The following is a 26,986-nucleotide window of genomic DNA, read 5'->3' on the forward strand; positions in this document are numbered from 1 at the left end:
CCAGTTGATGGCTGGGCTGGGCAGGGCTGGGTTGGGCTGGGCCCCTCTACTAAAATCCTTCAGAGCTTTCCTGTTCTAGAGTTTTGCAAGAAGGTGGGCGGAGTGTTTGTGCACTGGGCAGGCTTCCCAGGGGTGATTGTGGAAAGGAAGGGGAGTGATTTTTAGGGCCCTAAAAAGAAGCCAGGAAGAAGAGGAAAAAATAAAACCCTTTTTAAAAGAAAACAAATTGACTCAAGCATTTTCTGGCATTATCTTTAGTCTAGACATGGAGATAGAAGCCCAGGCCTGGAGTCTGGAAACGTCCATTTTCTTCTTGCTATATAACTGACCTTCCTAATGACCCAAGACACATCATTACACCAGCGTTACAGCCACATACCAAAAACAGCCCAGCCACACGCCTTTAGCATTCTTTTCTTCCCTTCAAGAGGTAGCCAGGCAATAAAAACAAATCCTATGCACGTTTTATGCAACTGCATGGATTTGTTTTCACACCTGTGGGGTTTTTTTTTAATTTTTTTTTAACATTTATTTATTTTTGAGACAGAGAGCATGAACGGGGGGAGGGTCAGAGAGAGAGGGAGACACAGAATCCGAAGCAGGCTCCAGGCTCTGAGCCGTCAGCACAGAGCCCGACGCGGGGCTTGAACTCACGGACTGTGAGATCGTGACCTGAGCCGAAGTCGGCCGCCCAACCGACTGAGCCACCCAGGCGCCCCTCTGTGGGTTTTTTTATTCACCTTTTACACTTTGGGTCTTTTGACCCCAAACATGACTTCTTGATATTTTGTTTTGTTGAAATTCCTACTGTCTTGCCATGATTGGGGGGTGAACCCCCCTGAACAATAAGGTTGGAGGACAGGCAGGGAACTGAAGATAGGAAAGGGAGAATGTCTCTTACTCAATCTATTTTAGTAAGGAGTGTTCAGTATTCTCTTTAGAGAGGAAATAAGCTAAAGGTCAGATGTGTTTAATTAGACCATTAATCTCTTGCACATAATTAACACTTCATACTTTGCAAAGTGTTTATACGTGTGTGTGTGTGTGTGTTTAAATGCACATGCCATACATCACCCATTTAAAGTGTACAAGTCATTGTTTTTTTAGCATGTTCACAGGGTTGTGCAACCGTCACCACCATCTAATTCTGGAACATTTTCATTACCCCAAAAAGAAACCCCATACTCATTAGCATTCACTCCCCATGCCCACTCCCCCATCCCACCCCCACCCCTGGGAAACCACTAGTCTGCTTGCTATCTTTATGGATGTGCTGATTCTGGACATTTCACATAAATAAAGCCATATAATTTATAGTCTTTTACACTGGCTTCTTTCACTTCGCACAGTGTTTTGGAGATTCATCCTGTTGGGGCATGTATTAGTATTTCATATGGCTGAATAATATTCCATTGTATAGCTATATCGCATTTTGTTTATCCAGTCTCTACCTCTGTCATCACAATGGTGTTCTCCCTATGTGTCTTTGTCTGCTGTTCTTTTAAGTACACCCATCACTATGACCTCATTTTAACTAATTAGATCTGCAAAGATGCTATTTTCAAACAAGGTCACAATCTGAGGTTCCATGTAAAAGTGAGTTTTGGGGGGGACACTATAGCAAGCAGAAATGAGATTTTGGCAAGGTTTAATCCCAAAACAGCTTCAAAAGAGCTTTTCTGGAGTGGCAGATCATTATGGAGCTGACTGACTTCATAGACATGGCTTTATACTTATAGAATGGAGTTCCAAGTGGGCCCAACTCATCATAACCCCTACTTCATCTTATTAGCAGACCTTGAAAGCCTCTCCTATTTTGACCACAAGAAACAAGCATATTTGGTTTTGTGCTAGTAAAAATTATTTTATTCATTCAACAAGTATATATTCAGTACCCACTGTGCTCTGGAACTGCTTTAGGCAGCAGGAATACAGAAGTGACTAGAATACCTTTTGAGAATTTACAGCATGCAGAGTTGTCCCGACCCTTTGTGCAGTTCATTCTTACGACCATCTTATGTCTTGTTGCATTCTTATGACCATCTTATTGCAAACTGAGACTCAGGTGAAGTGGTTTCTCCAGCTCTACAGATTTCTCAGATTTGATCCACAGCCTGAGCAGAGGGCTCCAGCCACGAGGACAGGTCACTCCTCTTTTTATACAGATCCACAGTCCAAGCATGCAACGTAGGGGGCATGCGGGATATATGGGTGCCAGGCAGGAGAAGTAGATTGTGACAGAATGGCCTTTCTTGTCAGACTTGGGAACCTGAACTTTATTCTGAAGGCAGTGAGGAATCAGTGAACGTTATTGAGGGAGTGTGGCCTGATGCTACATGCTTCGTTTGTCTAACCAACACATGTTTATGGACTTGTGTCACATACTGGGCTTGATGCAAGGGATAAAAGTGTTAGAAAAGAGACAGTGTCTCTGCCCTCACTGAGCTTGCAGCCAGATATATGGAGTGATAGGACAGAAAAGTTACTATTTTCCTAAAATTCTGTTTGAAACACAAGGAAGGATTGGTCAGAAATAAGGTTAAAGAAATAAACAGAAAAATGGTTTTAAAAAGAGAGAGCTTTGTACGTTGTCCTGAGGATAACAGGGATCCACTGAAGAATTTTAAGCAGGGCGGGGACATAGTGACATGGTGCGGTTGTTGACAAACAGAGAGGGGTTGTAGTAACACCTACATTTCCGGCTCAGCTGATTGGATGGTGATGTTGATGTACTTCACAGAGAAGCAGGACACAGGAGGAGGAGGAGATCACTGAGCTTGACCTGCTTGTGGGACATCTGAATGGAGATGCCCAACAGGCATCTTAGATGAGAGCCCAGGAAAGAGAACAGAGTTAAAGATGGATTTTTTGAGAGTTGTCATCACCTGGCTGGAAGAGAACACCCCGGGAGAGTGTCCTGAGTCAGTGATGATAGAGGAGGCTCTGGGGTGAAACCCTGAAAAATGCATCCACTGAAAGGGTGGCAGAGGTAGAGGAGTCCAGAAAGACCACAGGGGAAGGTAGAAACACACCAGAGGCTTCCTCTTGGCACCTTCCCTATGTCTTCTCAGGCCGCAGCTTTGCCCATCCCTGGCTCCATGGCTACTCCATCCCCTAGCATAAACCCTCTCCCCTCTGCCATTAGAGAGTTCATCTTGCAAATCTAATGGAGTAATGAAGCCATTGATTCTGTTAACAAACATCCAGTTCACTACAAGACCTGTAATGGGAATTCATTTTGGAGGTCAATACAGCTGTCGATGGAACAGTTTTTCCCCAGAGGCCCATGGCTTTTCTGTTGTACACAGGCAGAAGTTGTTCTGCCTCACATCAGTAAAGACTGGGGACTAATTAATGCGATAGAGCACTAACAAGCTGGTGATCCTGCCTAGGGCCATGAGAAGTGTACTAAAATAGGTCAGATGATGGGGAGTAGAAACAGAAGTATGTCCCCTCTGAAAAGATTTGACTGGCCCTAGCAAGCCCCCATCACCACCCCTGAAATGTCATCCCCCACTAGCTATCACATCACCAGCAATTACATCTTTAAAACTTTATTTCTTTTGAACAAGAAGTTTCACCGTGGAATTATTATGTGCTCCATGACCTTTTTCTCCTTCCACAGACTAAGAAATGTCTATGCGCCTGGCCTTTATTAGGTGAATCCTGGGACTGTAGACATAACAGCATCAGGCACTGTTCATAGAAACAAGGCCAAGCAGGGAGGCAGAGTGACAGTGGACATAATGAAGCACAGGCCAAGTGCCATTGGCAGCCAGAAAAAGGACTGAGTCCAGGAAGGTTTCAGAGAGAATATGATATCCATGTAGGGTCTTCAAGTCTGCATATGAGTGCCAGTGGAGTAGAAGTGAAATCCAGGCGGAAGGAACAGCATAAGCCGTGAGAAAGAGTTGTAAAAGGGACTGGTGTGTCTGGGGACTGATGAAGCTTCCGAATGCCTCGGGTACAGGAGGAGAGAAGCAGGAAGTAGGTCAGACTGTGAAAGGCCTTATGTGTTACGCTCAGGAACTTGGACTAGGCTTGGAGAACCAGCCAAATGAGTAATGCCCTTGGCTGGGAGGGTAGTACTCTCAGCTATGATCTATCTTTAATACCTTGCTGCTTTTCTAGCACAACAGAGGGGAGTTTAAGATGAGAATTAAGAGAAAAAAGACCAATTGACACAGAGTGGTGGGCACAAGAGTTGGGGAACGGGGAACATCGTTGTCCTCAGAGGACTTGGAAGGGCAGGCAGGAGGAGCTGGGACCAGTCTTCCATGGGACGGTCTGCTGCAAGTACATTTCTGCTTTTATCATTTACACAATAAGGTACAGTCCAGGGTCTGAATCAATGGGTCTTCAGGAAGCAAAGCTCATTTAACAAAGCCAGCCTTAGCTTTGACAGAGGTGATGACAGCAGGAGCCTCCAAAGAGGAGGAGGGCAGTGGCACTTGCTGCCCTCCCTCTGGAGAAGGGCCAGAGTCACAGTCCTGAGCCATGGGCAGCCACACCTCCTGGGAGCAGGGCCATCACCATCAGGGTTGTGACAGGGAGCGGACTCCAGACGACTCCAGGAGCAGTGCCGAGGGACAGGGCATCTCCGTTTCCACCAGGAGGCCACAGTCTTTCACTCAGGCAGACAGAGAAGGAGCAGGTGTGTGAGGGGGAGAGAAGGCTGCTGCTGGATCATTGCCTCTGCTCTTAATATCTCTTCTTCCTCTGACATCCCACTTTGGGATAAGGCCACTTTTCTTCCCCTTTTCAGTCACAGAGCTCCTTCTCTTGTTTCACAGACTCCCTGAGAAACATGTCCTCTGCCAGTCACGGCCCCCGCTCTTCTCCAGCTGAGCTCAGCAGCTCCAGTCAGCACCTTCTTCGAGAACGCAAGTCCTCAGCCCCATCGCACTCCAGCCAGCCAACCTTGTTCACCTTTGAACCCCCTGTGTCCAACCACATGCAGCCCACCTTGTCCACCAGTGCGCCTCAGGAGTATCTCTACTTGCACCAGTGCATAAGCCGGAGAGCGGAAAATGCAAGGTAGGAGACTGCTGTAAGCAGTGGTGGGGCAAGCACCCACTCACAGGACCTAGTCGCTTTCCGTCCTACAGTTTTTAATTTTAAAGACAGGGGAGTGAAATGTTTTCTCTTCTCAGGTGAACAGACATATTTATTAACAGAGCATCCTTCTTTTGCTTAGGTAACCTTCACATTTTACTGCTATACAGTGATAATTGGGTTCCTCTGGAACCCATGATCAGAAACGATGCTATAAAAATGTTTTGTTTAATTTGGAGGAAAAAGGGCACTAGGGGCTAGAGTTTCAGAATTAGGAAAAAAATCAATTTATTTGCTGGCATTAAGAATATATCTATAAACCAATGCTTTCAACAATAGCCAAATTATGGAAAGAGCCTAAATGTCCATCAACTGATGAATGGATAAAGAAGATGTGGTTTATATATACAATGGAGTACTACTTGGCAATAAGAAAGAATGAAATCCTGACATTTGCAGCAACATGGATGTAACTGGAGAGTATTTTCCTAAGTGAAAGGAGTCAGTCAGAGAAAGATAGATATCATATGTGTTTACTCTCATATGTGGATCTTGAGAAACTTAATAGAAGACCATGGGGGAAGGGAAGGGGAAAAAATAGTTGTAAACAGAGAGGGAGGGAGGCAAACTGTAAGAGACTCTTAAATACAGAGAACAAACTGAGAGTTGTTGGGTGGGGGGAGAGGGGAAAATGGGTGACGGGCATTGAGGAGGGCACTTGTTGGGATGAGCACTGGGTTTTGTACATAAGCAGCAAATCACAGGAATCTACCCCCAAAACCAAGAGCACACTGTACACACTGTATGTTACCCAACTTGACAATAAATTATATTTAAAAAAAAGAATATAGCTATAAAATCTTACACTACTGAACAGATCCATATCTCACTTTTGCTCTAGAGCTGCACTGTTCTGCATGGTAGTCACTATCCATATGTGGTGATTTAAATGTGAATGGATTCAAATGAAATAAAATTTAAAAGTAAGTTCTCAGTTGCACTAGCCACATTTCAAGTGCTCAGTAGCCACATGTGGCTAATTGGCTGCTGTACTGAACAGCACGGATAAGGAAGCATCTCATCATCACAGGAAGTTCTAGAGCAAGGACTTCCTGCTCGAGAATAACGGTCTTTGTATTTCTGGCACCAATCTCTCTCACAGGTGCGGAGCCTGTAGATATTTTTATTACCTTTTATTCCCATTGCTAGGGTAAGCAAAAGCACAGAAATGATGGACTTTGCCAGAGCTTGTTCCCAGTTACTACCATGGCCAGCAGGCTACAAATCACATTTCTTAATTAATTTAGAAATACCTAATTCGTGTTAACAAAAATTAAGGCAATTAGAGAACTATGTATCATGCCATGGAACATTTTCATGTATAATCTCACGTGACCCAATCAAAGGCACTGAGAGGTAGCCAGTCTAGCTCCCTTCTCCCTGCCTCATAGATGAAGAAAATGAGGTTCACAACTACGAAGTGACAGAGGTAGGGCTAGAAACCAGGTCTGCTTGTTTCTGGTCCTAGACTCTACACTGCACGATTCTGCTTCTGGGTCTCTGAGTCATTTACCATCACACAACAGAGGCTCCCCGAACTCGGTCTTAAGGTTGTCTCAAATGCCCATTTTCATTTGTTTCAGGATTCATTCATTTGTGACGTTTTAGTAGTTCAAACACGATCAACTTAGCCATAAGGAGCTGAGTTCTTTAAAAAAAAAAAGGACGAATTAGCCAAGATCACTGAACTAGTTAGCGGCAGTGCTGTAAATAGCACTGATTCTCCTGAATCACACACCCGAGACAGGCAGTGGGGTGTGACCAGAAGCAGATCACAGGCTTTGGAGTCCATCAGATAGGGGCCAAATTCAGTTCTGCTACTTTCCTTGTGATCTAATTCTTTAACCTCCTGAGCTTCCATTTCCTTATCTGCGGGATGGAAGTAATTAATTCTGAGGTTTACTGATGAGCATAAAATGACAGAACACATACACCCTAAGTAGTGTGTCCTCAGTACATATTAACGTTTCTTCTCCTTGTGCTGCATCCCCCTCTCCTGCACGTGTGATTGCCTGAGGTTAGAGAGGGGGAGGTCTTCAAATCATAGTTCTGTCGAAAGACAGTGTACTTTCTCTTAATGCTTCTCAAAGTGCATATGAAATACCTGGGGATCTGGTTGAAATGCTGATTCAGTGGGCCTGGAGGGGGTCCTGAGATCCTGCCTTTCTGCTGAACACCTGATGATGCCAGTGCAGCATGTCTGTAGATCACACTTCAAGTAGAAGGCTTTATCTAATATTGACAACTGCCACCACCCCCACTCTGATGGTGCTGCTAAAGCAACAGATACAGAAATGTCTCTGCTTGAATTAGCAGTTGTGGCCCACTCTCTGCACCTCCTCCTCCTCCGTAAAACCTCTGTTAATTTTCCTAGATGAAATTTATTTCTTCCCTGCATTCCCACAGCATTTTTTTATTCTCTCTCACACAGCATTTGGAACTCTTTGCTTCATATTATGGATATTTATATTAATATATTTCTGCACTTTGTGAAGACAAGACCAAAGTCATATAGTAGGTGCATAAAAAACATCAAAACAAATTTCTTATAGAGAGTCAACATAATAGGGGAGACCAGACTTGTCTGGCAGCAGCTGGGGAGGCAGCTTTACTGCGGGCTTTTCTCTGTGTTGCTGCTTTCACTTGTGTGGGTGTGGGAGTAAGAGAGTGATGAGCAGGATCTTGGAGACTTTGGGAAAAAATAAGTTCAAACAATTTGCAGAATTCCCAAGTGATGGAGGGTGGGAAGGAAGCTTTCTTCGGTCCAGAAACACCATATAGTTTCTGGAAGTGTTGGAGTAGTTTGCATGATACTAAACATACTGTGAGGCACCTGGGTGGCTCAGTTGGTTAAGCATCCGACTTTGGCTCAGGTCATGATCTCACACTCTGTGAGTTCGAGCCCTGCATCGGGCTCTGTGCTGACGGCTCAGAGCCTGGAGCCTGCTTTGGATTCTGTGTCTCCCTCTCTCTGACCCTCCCCCATTCACTCTCTGTCTTTCTCTGTCTCAAAAATAAATAAACATTAAAAAAAAAATTAAACATACTGTAACAATTATAAACTCCAAACACAATATAAAAAAGCAACTGTTCAAGCACTGAAGAGCAATCAAAAAGCAGGCAGAAACTGAGAGATTTGACTCTTCCAAGGAGCTAGCAGCATACAAAGACATTAAAATATGTGTGTTAATTGCTATATGTGGGGGTAGGGGAGGAGGGACTGGATCCTGAGTGAAGAGATGGTGAGATTCAGGAGAGAGCTAGAAACTCTGGAAAATAACTGAGAGGTTCCAGTTCCTGTGTGGTGGCAGAAACACTCCCTCCCACTGGTCACAACTGAACACTGTGGACAAAATACAATTACCCTGTCATTGTTTTGAGTCTAGAAAAATAAAATGAGGCAAATTATAAAGGGGAGAAAAATTTGGAGCTGCAGCTACACAGAGATGAATTTCTGTATCTCATGGAATTTCCCTGAAGGCGGGCCTGCTCGCCCAGCAGCACAGCGGAGTGCACAGCTGAAACTCTAATGGAAACCCCATATTTCTTGGTAGAGGAACCAGAAAAGGAGCCCTTTGGGGGCTGGAAAGGAGTAGAGTACCCAGAGTGAAGACAGTTGGAGAAGAGATTTCCTAATTCTGGGTGTGAAACTGCACAAGTCTCAGGCTCACTGTGAGCTGCATGGATGTTGGACAGACCACACCAGCACAGCAGAGGTTTTGAGGACTACACTGAGATTTGCACTCTGACACACAGAAGGAGACACAGAACTTGGCAGCCTGAATCTAACCACGTAGGTTGCCTGCAAAACAAAAACCTCCACGTTCTCCAGAGGATTATAACAGAACCCAGAGTCCACACAGCATAATATCACAACATTAAGTATATAATCCAAAATTTCTCAGCATACAGAGAACCGGCAATGGGTAACTGGTTCTCAAGGGAAGCACTGATGCCAACTCCAACATAACCCAGATGTTGGAATTATCAGACACAAATTTAAAATTAAAAAACGATATTTCATGTGATGAAGGAAAATGCATTTGAAATTAAGGGAAAGGAAAAAACTATGAACCCCCACGTTTATATCCTGCAAAATTATTCTTTAGGAATGAAAACAAAATCAAGAGATTCTCAGAGGAAAGAAAAATAAGAGCATTTCCAAGAGATCAGATTTAAAGAAGTGATAAGGAAGTTCTTCAGGCTGAAGCAAAATAGTACCAAAAGGAAACTAAATCTTCAGGAATGAAGGAAGCGCAGCAGAAATAGGAGTTATCTGCATAATTTTCACCCTAAGTTCCTTAAAATATGTGAGTGTTGAAGGCAAGTATTAAACATTGTCTAGTGAGGTTTTCACCTGGTTTTCACTCTTCAGCCAAAAGTGCTTCCTTTGCCATTTCTTACCATATAAGTCCCCTTTTGACATGTTCTCCCAGTTTTCATTTATCTGGAAAGATCTGTATTTAGCCTTCATTTCTGAGATATTTTTGCTGGATATAACATTCTGGAATGATAGTGTTATTTTCTTTTGGCATTTTAAAGTATGTCATTCTATAGTCTTCTGCCATTCATTGTTTCTGATGAGAGGTCAGATGTTATTTTTATTCATAGAATCCTATGTGCTATGTATCTTTATTCCTCTGAATGTTTTTTTTTCTCCTTTTTAAAAAAAATTGTGAAATACACATAACATAAAATTTACCATCTCAGCTATTTTTAAGTGTACAGTTCAGTAATGTAGAGTACTTTCTTCCACACTGTTATACAGCCAATCTCCAGAACTCTTTTTATCTTGCAAAACTGAAACTCTCCACCCACTAAAAATTTCCCGTTTCCCCTTTCCCCTACTCCCTGACAATCTTCTTTCTACTGTCTGTATGAGTTTGAATTCTCTAGGTAACTCATATAAATGGAATCATATGGTATTTGTCTTTTTGTAAGTGGCTTTTTTCACTTAGAATAATGTCTTCAAATTTCATCCATTTTATAGCATATGTCAGAATTACCATCCTTTTTATGGCTGAATAATACTTCATTGCCTGTATATGCCACATTTTGTTTATTTCCCCCTAAATAGACACCTTGATTGCTTCCACCATTTGGCTATTTTGGATAATGGGGCTCTGTACATGGGTGTACAAATACTCTTCAAAGACTCAGCTTTCAATTATTTTGGGGTACACCCAGACATAGAATTGCTGGGTCCTCTGGTGATTATATTTTCTATCTTTTGAGAAACTGCCATACTGTTTTTCATAGTGGCTGCACCATTTTACAACAGTACACAAGGGTTACGGTTTCTCCATATCCTTGCCAATATTTGTTATTTTCTGGGTTTTTTGATAGTAGCCATCCTAATGTCTATGAGGTGGTATCTCACTGTGTTTTTATTTGCACTTCCCTTCCATAATGATTAGTGATGTTCAGCATCTTTTCATGTCTTGGTGGCTATTTGAATATCTTTGGAGAAATGTCTTTGTAGGCCTCTGTCCATTTTGTTTTTAATCTGGTTGGTTTGTTGTTGTTATTGGGTTGTAGAAGTTCTTTGTATATTCTCGATATTAACCCCTTACCAAATACATGATTTACAGATATTTCCCCCATTCTGTAGATTACCTTTCACTCTGTTGATTGTGTCCTTTGATGCCAAGAAGTTTTATACTTTGATGTAGTCCAATGTATCTATTTTTACTTTTGTTGCCTGTGCTTTTTGGTGTCTATATAAAAAAATCATTGCCAAATCCAGTGTCAGGAAGCTTTTCCTCTTACATTTTCTTCTCAGAGTTTATAGATTTAGGTCTTATGTTTAGGTCTTTGATCATTTTTTTGTTAATTTTTTACATATGATCTAAGGTAAAGATCCAACTTCATTTCTTTGCATACAGACATCCAATTTTCCCAGCACCATTAGATAAAAAGACTTCACTGGATTATGTGTTTTTCGGGTGTGGAGTTTGGTGAGTTCTTTATAGATTTCGGATACTATCCCTTTGTCTGATATGTCATTTGCAAATATCTTTTCCCATTCCATTGGTTGCCTTTGTTGATTGTTTCCTTTGCAGTGCAGAAGCTTTTATCCTCATGAGGTCCCAATAGTTCATTTTTGCTTTTAATTCCCTTGCCTTTGGAGATGTGTCAAGTGAGAAATTGCTGCAGCTGATGTCAGAGAGGTTTTTTCCAGCTTTGTCCTCTAGGGTTTTGATGGTTTCCTGTCTCACATTCAGGTCCTTTATCCGTTTTGAGTTTATTTTTGTGAATGGTGTAAGAAAGTGGTCTAGTTTCATTCTTCTGCATGTTGCTGTCCAGTTCTCCCAGCACCATGTGTTAAAGAGATTGTCTTTTTTCCATTGGATATTCTTTCCTGCTTTGTCGAAGATTAGTTGCCCATACATTTGTGGGTCCTATTCTGGAGTCTCTATTCTATTCCCTTGGTTGATGTGTCTGTTTTTGTACCAATACCACGCTGTCTTGATGATTACAGCTTTGTAGTAGAGACTAAAGTCTGGGATTGTGATGCCTGCTGCTTTGGTCTTCTTCTTCAAAATTACTTTGGCTATTTGGGGTCTTTTGTGGTTCCATACAAATTTTAGGATTGCTTGTTCTAGCTTCGAGAAGAATGCTGGTGCAATTTTGAATGGGATTGCATTGAATGTGTATATTGCTTTGGGTAGTATTGACATTTTGACAATATTTATTCTTCCAATCCATGAGCATGGAATGTTTTTCCATTTCTTTCTATCTTCTTCAATTTCCTTCATAAGCTTGCTATAGTTTTCAACATACAGATCTTTTATATCTTTGGTTATATTTATCCCTAGGTATTTTATGCTTCTTGGTGCAATTTTGAATGGGATCAGTTTCTTTATTTGTCTTTCTGTTGCTTCATTATTAGTGTATAAGAATGTAACTGATTTCTGTACATTGATTTTGTATCCTGCGACTTTGATGAATTTATGTATCAGTTCTAGCAGACTTTTGGTGGAGTCTATTGGGTTTTCCATGTATAATATCATGTCATCTGCAAAAAGTGAAAGCTTGACTTCATCTTTGCCAATTTTGATGCCTTTGATTTCCTTTTGTTGTCTGATGGCTGATGCTAGCACTTCCAACACTATGTTAAACAACAGCGGTGAGAGTGGATATACCTGTCGTGTTCGTGATCTCAGGGGGAAAGGTCTCAGTTTTTCGCCCACTGAGGATGATTATTAGCTGTGGGCTTTTCATAAATGGCTTTCTCCACACCCCAAAAATAAATAATCCAGTGAAGAAATGGGCAGAAAACATGAATAGACACTTCTCTAAAGAACACATCCAGATGGCCAGCAGGCACATGAAAAGATGCTCAACGTCACTCCTCATCAGGGAAATACAAGTCAAAACCACACTGAGATATCATCTCACGCCAGTCAGAGTGGCTAAAATGAATAAATCAGGAGACTATAGATGCTGGAGAGGATGGGGAGAAATGGAAACCCTCTTGCACTGTTGGTGGGAATGCAAACTGGTGCAGCCACTCTGGAAAACAGTGTGGAGGTTCCTCAAAAAATTAAAAATAGACCTACCCTATGACCCAGCAATAGCACTGCTAGGAATTTACCCAAGGGATACAGGAGTTCTGATGCATAGGGGCACTTGTACCCCAGTGTTTATAGCAGCACTTTCAACAACAGCCAAATTATGGAAAGAGCCTAACTGTCCATCAACTGATGTATGGATAAAGAAGATGTGGTTTATGTACACAGTGGAATACTACTTGACAGTGAGAAAGAATGAAATATGGCCCTTTGTAGCAACATGGATGGAACTGGAGAGTGTGATGCTAAGTGAAATAAGTCATACAGAGAAAGACAGATACCATATGTTTTCACTCTTATGTGGATCCTGAGAAGCTTAAAAGAAACCCATGGGGGAGGGGAAGGAAAAAAAAAAAGAGGTTAGAGTGGGAGAGAGCCAAAGCATAAGAGACTCTTAAAAACTGAGAACAAACTGAGGGTTGATGGGGGGTGGGAGGGAGGGGAAAGTGGGTGATGGGCATTGAGGAGGGCACCTGTTGGGATGAGCACTGGGTGTTGTATGGAAACCAATTTGACAATAAATTTCATATTAAAAAAAACTTATTGAATAACTATGTCATACACCTGAAGAAAAAAAAAAAAAAGAAAAGACTGGCCATTCCCCCATTGAATGGTCTGAGCATCTATGCTGAAAAATCATTAAATCATATACATGAGGGTTGTATTCTATTCCATTGGTCTATACATCTATCTTTATGCCAGTACCACACTTTTAATTATTGTAGCTTTATAATAATATGTTTTGAAATCAGGAAGCATGAGACCTTTGACTTTGTTCACCTTTCACTTTGTTTGGAAGATTGTTTTGGCTATTTGGGCTTCTGACAGTTTTATGACTTTTTTCTTTGGCTTTCAGCAGTTTGACTACAATATTCCTAGGTGTGTTTTTCTTTGTTTAGGCTTCATTTACTTTCTGATTCTATTTGTTTCTATTTTTGATCCAGCACAACAAAATTACCAATATTTCTTCAAGTTTTTTTTTTTGCCCCATTCCATCTCTGCTTTCCTTCTATTCTTCATAGGTTAGACCACTTGATACTGACCCAAATATCACTGATACTACTCATTTTCGATAATTTTTGGAGGATAATTGAAGTACAGTCACTGTCAATATGTATTAAGTTTCCTCATGCCCCTTTATAATCCATCCTTCCCTCTATCTCATTCCTCAGGAACTACCAACAATATTTCTATCACTATATTAGTTTTCATTTTCTAGAAGATTACTTGAGTAGAATCATTATAGTGTTTACTTTTTTTCCTGGCTTCTTTCAATCAATGTAATACTTTTGAGATTTATCCATGTTGTTACATGGATCTTTAGTTGTTCCTTTTTATTGCTAAGTAGTAATTCAGTGTACCTTTATTTTTTTTAATATATGAAATTTATTGTCAAATTGGTTTCCATACAACACCCAGTGCTCGTCCCAAAAGGTGCCCTCCTCAATACCCATCCCCCCCCCCCCACCCCTCATCAACCCTCAGTTTGTTCTCAGTTTTTAAGAGTCTCTTATGCTTTGGCTCTCTCCCACTCTAACCTCTTTTTTTTTTTCCTTCCCCTCCCCCATGGGTTTCTTTTAAGCTTCTCAGGATCCACATAAGAGTGAAAACATATGGTATCTGTCTTTCTCTGTATGACCTATTTCACTTAGCATCACACTCTCCAGTTCCATCCACGTTGCTACAAAGGGCCATATTTCATTCTGTCTCATTGCCACGTAGTACTCCATTGTGTATATAAACCACAATTTCTTTATCCATTCATCAGTTGATGGACAGTTAGGCTCTTTCCATAATTTGGCTGTTGCTGAAAGTGCTGCTATAAACATTGGGGTACAAGTGCCCCTATGCATCAGAACTCCTGTATCCCTTGGGTAAATTCCTAGCAGTGCTATTGCTGGGTCATAGGGTAGGTCTATTTTTAATTTTTTGAGGAACCTCCACACTGTTTTCCAGAGTGGCTGCACCAGTTTGCATTCCCACCAACAGTGCAAGAGGGTTTCCATTTCTCCACATCCTCTCCAGCATCTATAATCTCCTGATTTGTTCATTTTGGCCACTCTGACTGGCGAGGGGTGATAGATCTGAGTGTGGTTTTGATTTGTATTTCCCTGATGAGGAGTGACGTTGAGCATCTTTTCATGTGCCTGTTGACCATTTGGATGTGTTCTTTAGAGAAGTGTCTATTCATGTTTTCTGCCTGTTTCTTCACTGGATTATTTGTTTTTTGGGTGTGGAGTTTGGTGAGCTCTTTATAGATTTTGGATACTAGCCCTTTGTCCGATGTGTCATTTGCAAATATCTTTTCCCGTTCCGTTGGTTGCCTTTTAGTTTTGTTGATTGTTTCCTTTGCTGTGCAGAAGCTTTTTATCTTCATGAGGTCCCAATAGTTCATTTTTGCTTTTAATTCCCTGGCCTTTGGGGGTGTGTCAAGTAAGAAATTGCTGTGGCTGAGGTCAGAGAGGTCTTTTCCTGTTTTCTCCTCTAGGGTTTTGATGGTTTCCTGTCTCACATTCAGGTCCTTTATCCATTTTGAGTTTATTTTCGCAGTGTACCTTTATATCACAATTCGTTTATCCATTCCTGTGTTGAGGGGCACTTGGATTGTTTCCAGTTTTAGCTATTACAAATTAAGGTGTGTTTGTACATACACAGCCACTAAAAAATCGCTGTGTACACATTTGCTTCATTTCTTTTGGGTAAATACCTAGAAAGCCATGCCCAGGTAGTTTTACTTGTGAATTCTATCAAATATTCAAGCATAAAATAACACAAATATTACCCACATTCTTTCAGGAAACATAAGAGGTGGGGGTCTTTTGTAACTTATTTTTTAACACCAAAATACCCTTTATGAACCTGACAAAGATTATGAGAATGAAAATTGGAAGGCTGTATTCCTTGTGGATACAGATGCATACACACACACACACACACACATGCTAGGAATAATTTAAATATATTAGGGAATATATGTGTGTATATACATCATTAGAGTTAAGACATCATGATAAAGTGGGGCACCTGGATGGCTCAGTCAGTTGAGCATCCCAGCTTCGGCTCAGGTCATGATCTTGTGGTTCATGAGTTCAAACCCTGCATCCATCTCTGTGCTGACAGCTCATTGCCTGGAGCCTGCTTCAGATTCTATGTCTCCCTCTCTGCCCCACCCCTGCGTGCGTGCGCTCACACACTCTCTCGCTCTCAAAAATAAATATTAAAAAAAAAAAAGCCATCATGATAAAGTAGTGCTCATCCCAGGAATGCAAGGTTGGATTGATATTAAGAAACCAACCAGTATAATTCATTACATCAGGAGAATAAGGAACAAAATAATATAATCATCAGCTTAGTAAACGCAGAGAAAGCATTTGACAGAACTCAATGCTTCTCCATAAAAAATTTTCTCAGGAAGCTATAAATAGAGGAGAACTTCTTCAAATTAGTAATAGACTTCTGAGGATAACCAAAAGCTAATATCATACCTAACAGAGAAATCTTAAGCATACTCTCATAATACTGGAAACAAGGACAGAATGCCTGCTCTCACCACTTCTGTTCAACATTGTGCTAGAGAATCTAGCCAGTTCAACAAAGGGACAAACAGGATAAACGGCACAAAGATGAGAAAGGAAAATGTATGGCACAAAAACAGACACTCAGATCAATGGAACAGAATAGAGAACCCATAAATGGACACACAAATGTATGGCCAACTAATCTTTGACAAAGCAGGAAAGAATATCCAATGGAATAAAGACAGTCTCTTCAGCAAGTGGTGCTGGGAAAACTGGACGGCGACATACAGAAGAATGAACCTGGACCACTTTCTTACATCATACATAAACTCAAAATGGATGAAAGACCTAAATGTAAGACAGGAAGTCATCAAAATGCTCGAGGAGAAAGCAGGAAAAAACCTCTTTGATCTTGGCTGCAGCAACTTCTTACTCAACACGTCTCCAGAGGCAAGGGAAACGAAAGCAAAAATGAACTATTGGGACCTCATCAAAATAAAAAGCTTCTGCACAGCAAAGGAAACAATCAGCAAAACTAAAAGGCAACCGAAAGAATGGGAGAAGATATTTGCAAATGACATATCCGATAAAGGGTTAGTATCCAAAATCTATAAAGAACTTATCAAACTCAACACCCACAATCCAAATAATCCAGTGAAGAAATGGGCAAAAGACATGAATACACACTTTTCCAAACAAGACATCCAGACAGATGGGTAACAGACACATGAAAAAAATGGTCAACACCACTCAATATCAGGGAAATACAAATCAAAACCACAATGAGATACCACCTCAGACCTCTCTGAATGGCTAACATTAACAACTCAGGCAACAACAGATGTTGGCAAGGATGTGGAGAAAGAGGAACTCCTTTGCACTGCTGGTGGGAATGCAAACTGGTGCAGCCACTCTGGAAAACAGTATGGAGGTTCCTCAAAAAATTAAAAATAGAACTACCCTATGACCCAGCAATTAACACTAGTAGGTATTTATCCAAGGGATACAGGTATGCTGTTTTGAAGCAGCACATGCACCCCAATGTTTATAGCAGCACTATCAACAATAGCCAAAGTATGGAAAGAGCCCAAATGTCCATTGATGGATGATTGGATAAATAAGATGTGTGTGTGTGTGTGTGTGTGTGTGTGTGTGTGTGTGTGTGTGTGTGTGTGTGAGAGAGATGGAATATTACTCGGCACTCAAAAAGAATGAATTCTTGCCATTTGCAACTATGTGGATGGAACTAGAGGGTATTATGCTAAGCAAAATTAGAGAAAGACAAATATCATATGACTTCACTCATACGAGGACTTTAAGACACACAACAGATGAACACAAGGGAAAGGAAGCAAAAATAATATAAAAACAGGGAGGGGGACAAAACATAAAAGACTCTTAAATATGGAGAACAAACAGAGGGTTACTGGAGGAGTTGTGGGAGTGGGGATGGGCTAAATGGGTAAGGGAGATTAAGGAATCTACTCCTGAAATCATTGTTGAACTATATGCTAACAAACTTAGATGTAAATTTTTAAAAAAATTAAAAATTTTTAAAAAAGGAAGATGTAACACTGTCTCTATAGGTGACTTGATTGTTTATATAAAAATTATAAAGAATCTAAAAAAAACTACTAGAATGAATAGTGAATTTAGCAGGATCACAGGATAAAGGATTATTATATAAAAGCTAATTTTTACATACTAGCACTAGCAAAAACTGGAAAACGAACTTAAAAAAATTATAATGATGCCAAAAAACATGGACTACTTAGTAATAAAAAAGACACGCAGGACCTCTTCACTGAAATCATTGTCACGCACTGTTGTGGGATATTAGAGACCTAAATACAGAGAGTGATAGACTGTAGTTATGAATTGGAAGACGCAATATTATTAAAATGGCAAATCTTCCCAAATTGATCTATAATTCCACTGCAGTCCAAGTAAAAATCCCAGTAAGATTTTTCATAGAAGTTGTTAAGCTAAGTTTAAAATTCATATGAAAATACAAACAATTTAGAATAACCATGATTTTTAAAAGAACAGCAACAAAATTAGAGGACTTATACTCCCTAACTTCAAGACTTACATCAAACAAATGTTCATCAAGACGGTGTTGTATTGATGCAAAGATAAACACACAAAGCTCACTAGAACAGAATAGTGAAGCCTGTGTGCGCACGGGTGGCCTGTGTTGACAAAAATGCCAATAGGGAAATGAAAAGTCTTTTCTCTTTTACAGAAAAAATTATTTATTTATTCAGAGAGAGTGCATGCATGAGTGGAGGAGGGACAGAGAGAGAATCCCAAGCAGGCTCCATACCCCGTGCTGAGCCCAACACAGGACTCGATCTCACAACCGTGAGACCATGACCTGAGCTGAAATCAAAAGTCAAATGCTTAACTGACTGAGCCACCCAGGTACCCCAGGAAAATGAAAGTCTCTTCAAACAGTGGTGCTGGAACAGCTGGATATCCTTATAGGAATTTTTTAAAAAATTATTGATATCACACTACTCATAAGTTAAATGTGTCAGAGACCTAAATATAAAATCTGATACTGTGAAATTTCTGCATGAAAACATCTTTGTGATCTTGAGGCAAGCAGAGATTTTTATAATAGACTACAAAATGCAAGAATCATAAAAGAAAATAAATTAATAAAGTAGTGTAATCACAAAACTTTTGCTGTTCAGAAAACTCCATTAAAAAACAAAATGTCAATTCACAAAATATGAGAAAATATTCGAAACAAATATATCTGACACAGGATTCATTTCTAGAAAATATAAAGAACTATTACAACTTACGACAACCCATTTTTTTTTTAATGGGCAAAAGATTTGAATAGACACTTCACATAGAAAAAGATATAGAAATGGCAAATGGAAGGATGCTGGATCACCAGGGAAATGTGAATTAAAACCTCCGAGCAATTTTGCTTCATTTCCGCTGGAATGGGTAAAATGAAAAAGACTGACAATACCAAGTATCGACGAGTATGTGGATGTACTATTTCTGACATTCACATTACATATTAGGTGTTCTGGACAAAAGAAACAGTGCTTTACAGTTTACAAACCACCGTCCCATTAGTTACCTCACTTGATCTCCAAAATAACCTCATAAGGTTACTTCTAAGCAGGGACTTGTAAGAGAGAACCAGCTCGTTCATCTCTGCCTAGCATAGATATAAATATGTCTGTTGAGATTATTATAGTGAAACAGTATTTACTGAGGCTAATAACCAGCCATCTGTCTATTCCTTTTTTCATTTATGGGGGAACTCCACATGTTTTACAGTAAATTAAGCACCCTAAAAGATAAAACTATGAATTATTTATCAGGACTTTTACTTCAGTTTTACCCACTTGTCTTCCTTCAAGTACTGGATATGCATTCTGGCCAAAATGACTTCGTTCCTAAAATCTAGCTCTTGCACTGAACAAAAATAACTAACTCCTCAAAAGTAGTAACTATTGCCAAGGAAGGAGTTTTAAACAGACACCATCAAGCAGAGTCCTTTCAGTCTTTGAAGACCAATTAGTGTCCCTGGGTTTATTTTTGCCCTCCAGCCTTTTAAAGGCCTCATTTCAGATTCTAGACCTTTGCTGTCTTCCTATTTCAAGCAGTCTGTTCAACCTGTAGCAGGAGATACATTGCGGTGAGTCACATGCCTTAGAAAGCTGTAATTGAAGGGTGGGGGGAAGAGAAATTTCAAGTGATGAGATTCTAGAATGAAAGCATTACTGACCCTGCAGCAATATTCTGCAGAAATATGGTAGATTAAAAATAAAATCAGAGGGGCACCTGGGTGGCTCAGTGGGTTGAGCATCTGACTCTTGATTTCGGCTCAGATCACAATTCCCAGGGTTGTGGGATCGAGCCCTGTGTCAGGCTCTGCATTGAGTGGGTAGCCTGCTTCTTAAGATTCTCTCTCTCTTCCTCTGCCCCTCTCTCCCATTCGTGTGCTCTAAAATAAAAAGTAAAAAAAAAAAAAGAAAAAAAAAGTGAAATCAGAAATGTCACTGACCAAAGACCTTACCTTTGGTTAATCATTTCTAAGACTTCTCTGACTCATTCACCTGAGGGTGGCTTTGACTGACTAAAGGCAGAGAACATACAACTTTTAGTTTCATTTAGTTTTATATATATAAGTTTGCTCTGTAACCACAATGAGAAGGCGGGCTCAAACCTGCAGCCAGAAGGGTTTGAGATACAAAGATCACCTCAACAAAGATCACTGTTTCTTGGAGATTGTGAAACAGTGTTTTCTGAGTTTTCTTCCCTCATTGGAAGGATCCACACATCCCATGTGGGTCGGGTAAATGCAGAAGGATGGTCCACATGACCTCTTACGATTGCCAGTGACAGTTACAGAACTAAATGGTGGTTATTTTGCTTACAATCATTTGTGTATTAGCTTTCCTTAAATGGGAACATACCCATTAAAAATCAAACCGGGCTCTTCATTGTTAAGGTACTTGGAGTCTAGAAGGGTGAAATCATGATGTTGTGCCGTACATAAAATTATATGGAAAAATGCCAAAGAACTATTGCAAAATAAAGTGCTGAGGAAAACTAGGAAACCGTTGATAAAAGATAAGGGGGAGGTTTGGGGTAGGTATTAAGACCAGAGCACGAGTAAGAAGTGATGTGATGATAGCGACACCCACCAACAGCCGCAGGAACGGGAGTGAGAGGCACTGAGCGCGGGCTTGAGGGAGTATGTTTTCTCAAACTTGTCTCTGCTCCCCTACGCATCCATCACCTCCCTGCACAACTCGGCCATTTACTGTTTCTCTTGTGTGATATGTGAGGGTCATAGTTGTCTGTCAGAACTGTGAGGATGTTCCTTTTATGAGGCCTCCATCGGCCCACAGCCCTGCAAGAGAAGCCTCTCTCAAAACCCACCGCTTCCAGGTGCTCATCCCAGGAAAACAGCTCAGGACCCCACAGTGACATAGGCCTTGGGGAAGGTTGACACGAGCCTAGTAAAGGACGAGTGCTCAGAAGTGCCCTCCTGCTCTGTGCAGGGGACAGAGGGGACAGGCTGTGGCATCACTCTGAGCAGAGTACCCAGGCCGGTGCAGACCCAGTTCTGCTGTCCTAGCACGCAGCTTCCGGCAATTTTGTTCCCCTTATGTAACTCCTTTCACTTGACTCTTGAAGTAATGACCGCCCCCTCCCCACGCATTGGCATGATCCGCCACATGTCAGGCATTGTGCCAGGGCGCAGGGGCAGGTGGAAGCGGTGAGACCCGGCCTCGAACGGCTTTCACAGGAGGCGAGTGAGTGCTCTAGAAGAAGTACAGTGTGTGCTGGGAGCAAAGGGGAAGGAGTAATTAAAGTGAAGAGGAGAATTAGAAGGCCTGTCACACCTTTGTGGAGCAAAAGCACTTTTTTTTTTTTTTTTTTTTTGGACTTTGTGTAAAATTCTAATGCATCAAGGAAGCCTTCCAGAGAAAGGTAAATAACGCAAGTGCAGGGCTGGAGCATAGACCACATGGGACACGTTTAGGGACAAGTGAGGAGCTTAGTAACTGAAGAGGAGGAGGATGGGACAGCAGGACGTTGGAACATAATCTAGTGGGTTCTGAAGGGGAAGGTTTTCAGTCTGCTGATCCAGAGCGTGGCCAAGGTCAGGAGACGGGCCGGCAGCACTAACACTTTTGTTTATTCATTCGTTTACTTATATGTTCATTGACTTGTCCATTCAGCAAGCATTTATTCATCATTCCCCCTGTGACAGCGCTAATCCAGGGGCCGAGGAAGGAAGAATATTAAGACACAGTTTCTTTCCTGGAGGAAATATCTCCGTCTGGTGGAGAGGACAAGTACAGTGGTAACTGACCCAGATAATAATTGCTACCTGCTCCAAGAACAGAGTTGAGCAAGTGATTGATTATGTTTGGAGGTAGAGGATGGTCAGAAACAGCTTTAAAAAGTGTGTCATTTGAGCTGAGTTTAAGGGATAAATGGGAGCAGGAGCTAGCCAGATTACAGCGGGAAGCCTTTCAGACCGCACAAACAACACAACAAGCCCAGAAGCTTGGCTGCGTGGGGCACACTAGGAACAAGGGGAGTTAGCTGAGTGGTTCCAGATTTGGAGGGGAAACAGGGAGGAGAGACTAGAGACATAAATTAGATCTGGAATACGGCTTAGTCCTGAAGGCAGTGGGACAGTGTTGAAAATGTGTAAGCTGGGATGTCAGGAAAGTAAATGTCTGTAGGATGTAGGGAGGATCAGAGAGGTCCCGACAGACTGTAGGGAGATAGATGTGTTACTAGCCCTTTCATTTATGCAGAAGAAAAGCCAGGAGGACCGGAACTGGGGTGGATTCGGTAGGACCTGATAGGGTTATCGAGTGAGAAATTATAATGTGGGTACCTCCTGGGTTCCTGGCTTGAGTGAGTGGTGCATTCCTAAGACTGTTCAGACAGGAAGAAGATGATGAGTTCATTCTTGAATAAGGTGAAGGTTGGAATAAAATTATGCAAAACATTGAACAATGTTTTAGGGTTACTGCAGGATATGTGTGATGTGCTCCCCACCCCCCACCCCACCTTAAAATCCTCCAGGGGCTCCCCTGTTCCCAGCAGCCCCAGCCTGGGCCCTCCATGTCACTGCTCAGCCCTACCTCCTAACACTTGTTCCAGCCTGAGCAACTTGCAGTTCCTTTACCTTGCTAGGTTGTGTTCTACTTCTTTATGCATCTAACTAGAACACCTTTTTCCTTCTCTTGCTTTTTGCCTGGCCTATTTCGAGACTCACTCAAAGGTAAGATCTTGAAAGAAGCTTCCCCTGACATTCTCTACCACCACTGCCAGGGAGGGTTAGTATAAATCTGCCAAAAGCTGAATGCTCACCCACGTGATTGTAATGAGTTTGTATGTATGTCACCTCCTCTACCACTATGTCCCCCAGGACAGGAGGCATCTGTGTATCTACTGTTCCCAGCCCAGATGGAAAATAGGACATCAGTAAATGTTTGCTAAATGAACAGATCCCAGTGCCAGTGGGGGCATCCAACCTTATATCTACCATTGCGCCCCCCCCCCCATCCTTTATTCCAAACCCTCCATTATCTAAAGGCTAGTTGTTCAGTCATCTAGGCCCATGGCCCTTGGCTTGGTTATTTGTGTGAAATGGAATAGGAAAGGAGAAATAACCCTGAGGCCTAGAGAGGAGGGCCGCTAAAGGGTTGGGGACTGAAATGGAACTCCCCAAGTAGTCAAGGATGCAAGTTTACAAGAGCCTAGCCTGGCCTAGACTAGCCCTGTGAGCCTTCCTCTTTCTAAACTACTGGGCCCTATTTTCTATCACCATCTGGTGGCCACATCTATAAATAACAAGCTCCCCAAGAGCTAAAAGAGCTTCTATAAGGCAGAGTTCCATGGATTGGCCTCAGAGGGCTATAGCTCCTCACCTGCCCCAGCTGTAACGTGCATATTTGTACGTATACAAGATTTGCCTCATGCAAGTAAGAAGTGCAAAGAACTTTCATTTTTTAGTTATTATTTATTTTACTTTATTTTATGTTATTTTAGAGCGTGAGCCAGGGAAAGGGGCAGAGATAAAGAGAGAATCTCAAGCAGGCTCCATGCTCAGTGCAGAGTCTGACATGGGCCTCAATCCCAAAACCCTGGGATCATGACCTGAACCGACTTGAGCCAACCAGAAGCTCAACCGACTGAGCCAACCAGAAGAGCCAAGAACTTTTAATCGGATTCTTAAAGAAGCTTATAGCCTCCAAAAGGCTGACAGTTGGAAAACCAACACTCACATAAAATAAGTGATTTGTTTGCTAGTTTGTGACACCAACTTACGGTTTCTTTCCACTGTCTCACGGCTTTTGTATACAAATGTATGTATTCTGTGGTACTTACAGCAGCGAACAAATCGGTGGTATAGCTGTCTTATTTATCAACCCAGAAGGTTGAAGGGTAAGAGCGACCTCGGCTAATCACAGCCGGCTGGGGGTAGAGGGAGGGATAAATGCTAACACCATTGAACATCTATATATTAGACATACTGGAGTCGAATTTCTAAACAGCCTTCAAAGTATGTTTTTTTCTTAATGTTTATTTATTTTTGAGAGAGAAAGAGAATGCATGAGCAGGGGAGGGGCAGAGAGAGAGAGAGAGAGAGGGACAGAGGATCCAAAGCAGGCTCTGTGCTGACAGCAGTGAGCCCAATGTGGGGCTCAAACTCACAAACCATAAGATCATGACCTGAGCCGAAGTCTGAAGCTTAACTGACTGAGCCACTCAGGTGCCCCTAAAATATGTTTTTAATCATCATTTTTGTAGATATATTAACTAAGGCTCAGAAAGAGAAAGTGCCTTGCTCAAAGTCACACAGCTAGTAAATCAAGAGAAACCAGCCTGCCTCCTCAGCCTGTTTTGCCTCACCAGTCAGCTACACAGGGCTTTGAACGAGCCAGTTTGTGTCCCCGGTAGATGGTCCTGGACCCCTTTAACCTGCCCCGTCCCTTCCCTTTTTCTCTCTCTTAGGAGTGCCAGCTTCTCTCAGGGCACCAGGGCCTCGTTTCTCATGAGGAGCGACACAGCTGTACAGAAACTTGCCCAGGGCAATGGACACTGCGTCAATGGGGTCAGCGGTCAAGTCCATGGCTTCTATAGCCTCCCCAAGCCAAGCCGGCACAATACAGAATTCAGAGACAGTACCTACGACCTCCCCCGGAGTCTGGCCTCCCACGGCCACACCAAGAGCAGCCTTACGGGCTCTGAGACCGATAATGAGGACATATACACCTTCAAGACACCCAGCAACACTCTATGTCGGGAGTTTGGGGACCTCCTGGTGGACAATATGGACGTTCCAGCCACCCCACTCTCAGCCTACCAGATCCCTAGGACATTCACGCTGGACAAGAACCACAATGCCATGGCAGTGGCCACTCCTGGGGATTCGGCCATAGCTCCCCCACCCCGGCCCCCCAAGCCAAGTCAGGCAGAAACACCTCGATGGGGCAGTCCTCAGCAGAGACCTCCAATCAGTGAAAGCAGCAGATCCGTCTCTGCCGCTGCCACCATCCCCAGGCGCAATACCCTCCCGGCGATGGACAGCAGCCGGCTCCACCGAGGTTGGTGTAAACCCCAGCTGCGACCCTGGGGAAAGGGAGGGAGCGTGGCAGTTCTCAGTAACGTGCCAGCCTTTGGTCATCCATACCAAGGAGACCTAGGCCCACCTGGGTCCCTGAGACTCACAGGTTCAGGCATCTTGTACCCAGACCCTTCCCAGCTGGTGCTCCAGCGCCGGAGGCCAGTAGGAGACTCTGCAGGAGTGTGGCCGACTCTGTCTGAGAGAAGTTACTATTGTACTGAAGGAGATGGAACATTCTTGGTTAACCACAGCATAAGTTATTATGGGTTTCAAAGTCCAAATCACAGTATTTGATTCATTTTTATATAAAACCAAAGACTGAACAAATAAATTTAGAGGACCATTTCAAACTGGAGCCAAACCTATGTGGGCTAACAGACTATTAAAACAAATTTTGAGCTATTAAATATTTTCTAAGCCATACTTGAATTTCTTTGGTTAAAGTCTGAAGGTCTCTCTGAAGCATATACATTTTCTTGTCACTGACTCCCCCTGAGCACATTCCAGCTCTGCATAAGCCACCTCTGATGAAAAACGACAGTAATATTAATCTTTCATTTTCATCTTGCTGGATAGCTTGCAAAGTCTGCTCTTACCCACCCTGTTGCTGAAGCCACATAGTGAGCCTGAGAGTTTGGTGGGACAAAGCCTCATAGTCTCCCATTTCCCATGAGGCCTGTGGTAGTTAAGAGACTTATTCAGGGTTGCAGAGTCCATCAGTGCCAGAAGCGGGACTTGGACCCGGGGTCCTGAGTCTCGGCACAGTACTCTTTCAGTCTGTCAACTATTCAATCAATCACCTTGTGCTTTGGAATTGAAATGATACATATGAGTATAAAACATGTCCCTACCCTTCAGAGAGCTCACATCTAGTTGGGGAAATAAAAGCACATAAAAATTAGTCAAGTATCCTTATTCCTGTAGTATCTGTACAAGTAATGACCTGGGGGAGTGGGACAGGCATTCGGTGGTATAGGAGTTAAAGGAGAGGCGCATACCTGTAGGAAGAAGTAGTTCAGAAAGGATCCTCTGTTGGTGCCAACACTGGAGCTAGATCTAGAAGTCTGGGAGGAATTTTTGAACTGAGGAATGACATGATGGAAGTAATACCCTATCACTTGGGGTTGAGGGTAGTATCTGCTGGAGTAAGACCCTGAGCAACACTGGTGAGGCTTTGGGGAAGTGTCAGCACATGGATCAGCTGGGAGTGCGTGTGAATCTCCGTTCCTGTCTCGTAGCTTCTTCCTGTGAATCCTACGAGTACCCCCAGCGAGGAGGAGAGAGTGCAGGCCGGTCTGCCGAGTCCATGAGTGATGCGGTCCGTTCTTTCCTGGTGAGTGGGGGTCAGCCAGGGGTCCTCAGGCCAGCCCAGCTGGGCTAAAGTTCACACCCCATGGAAGAAGGGAGTGGTGGCATCTCCCTATAGGACCCTGCCTAGTTCCTTGTCTCAGTTCAGATCCCTGAGTTTTTTAGAAAGTAAGATACAGGTGTCTGGTGTGGAAGTGTGCTAGACTACAAGACTACCAGCCCTGCCAATAAGTAGGACAGGTCTAGAATGCAGAGGACCTGGGCTCTGAGGTCCCACCTGGAGGAGGGCCTGTAGTGTGAGACTCCGGGTAGGGGCAGTGCTCAGTCAGTCATGGTGG

At 42.4% G+C, this 26,986-nt stretch overlaps 1 protein-coding gene across 2 annotated transcripts in view; it reads left to right on the top strand.

The window, feature by feature from the left end:
* GAB2 (GRB2 associated binding protein 2) overlaps positions 1-26,986 on the top strand; it is a 189,262-nt gene that overhangs the window by 154,279 nt on the left and 7,997 nt on the right. For both annotated transcript variants that reach the window (XM_042907283.1, XM_042907284.1), the window contains 3 exons: positions 4,794-5,037; positions 24,728-25,320; positions 26,579-26,673. In XM_042907283.1, coding sequence (XP_042763217.1) covers positions 4,794-5,037; positions 24,728-25,320; positions 26,579-26,673 — 932 coding nt within the window. The remainder of the gene's footprint in view (positions 1-4,793; positions 5,038-24,727; positions 25,321-26,578; positions 26,674-26,986) is intronic.

The sequence above is a fragment of the Panthera leo genome, chromosome D1 (assembly GCF_018350215.1).
Source record: "Panthera leo isolate Ple1 chromosome D1, P.leo_Ple1_pat1.1, whole genome shotgun sequence".
Taxonomy (NCBI): Eukaryota; Metazoa; Chordata; class Mammalia; order Carnivora; family Felidae; genus Panthera; species Panthera leo.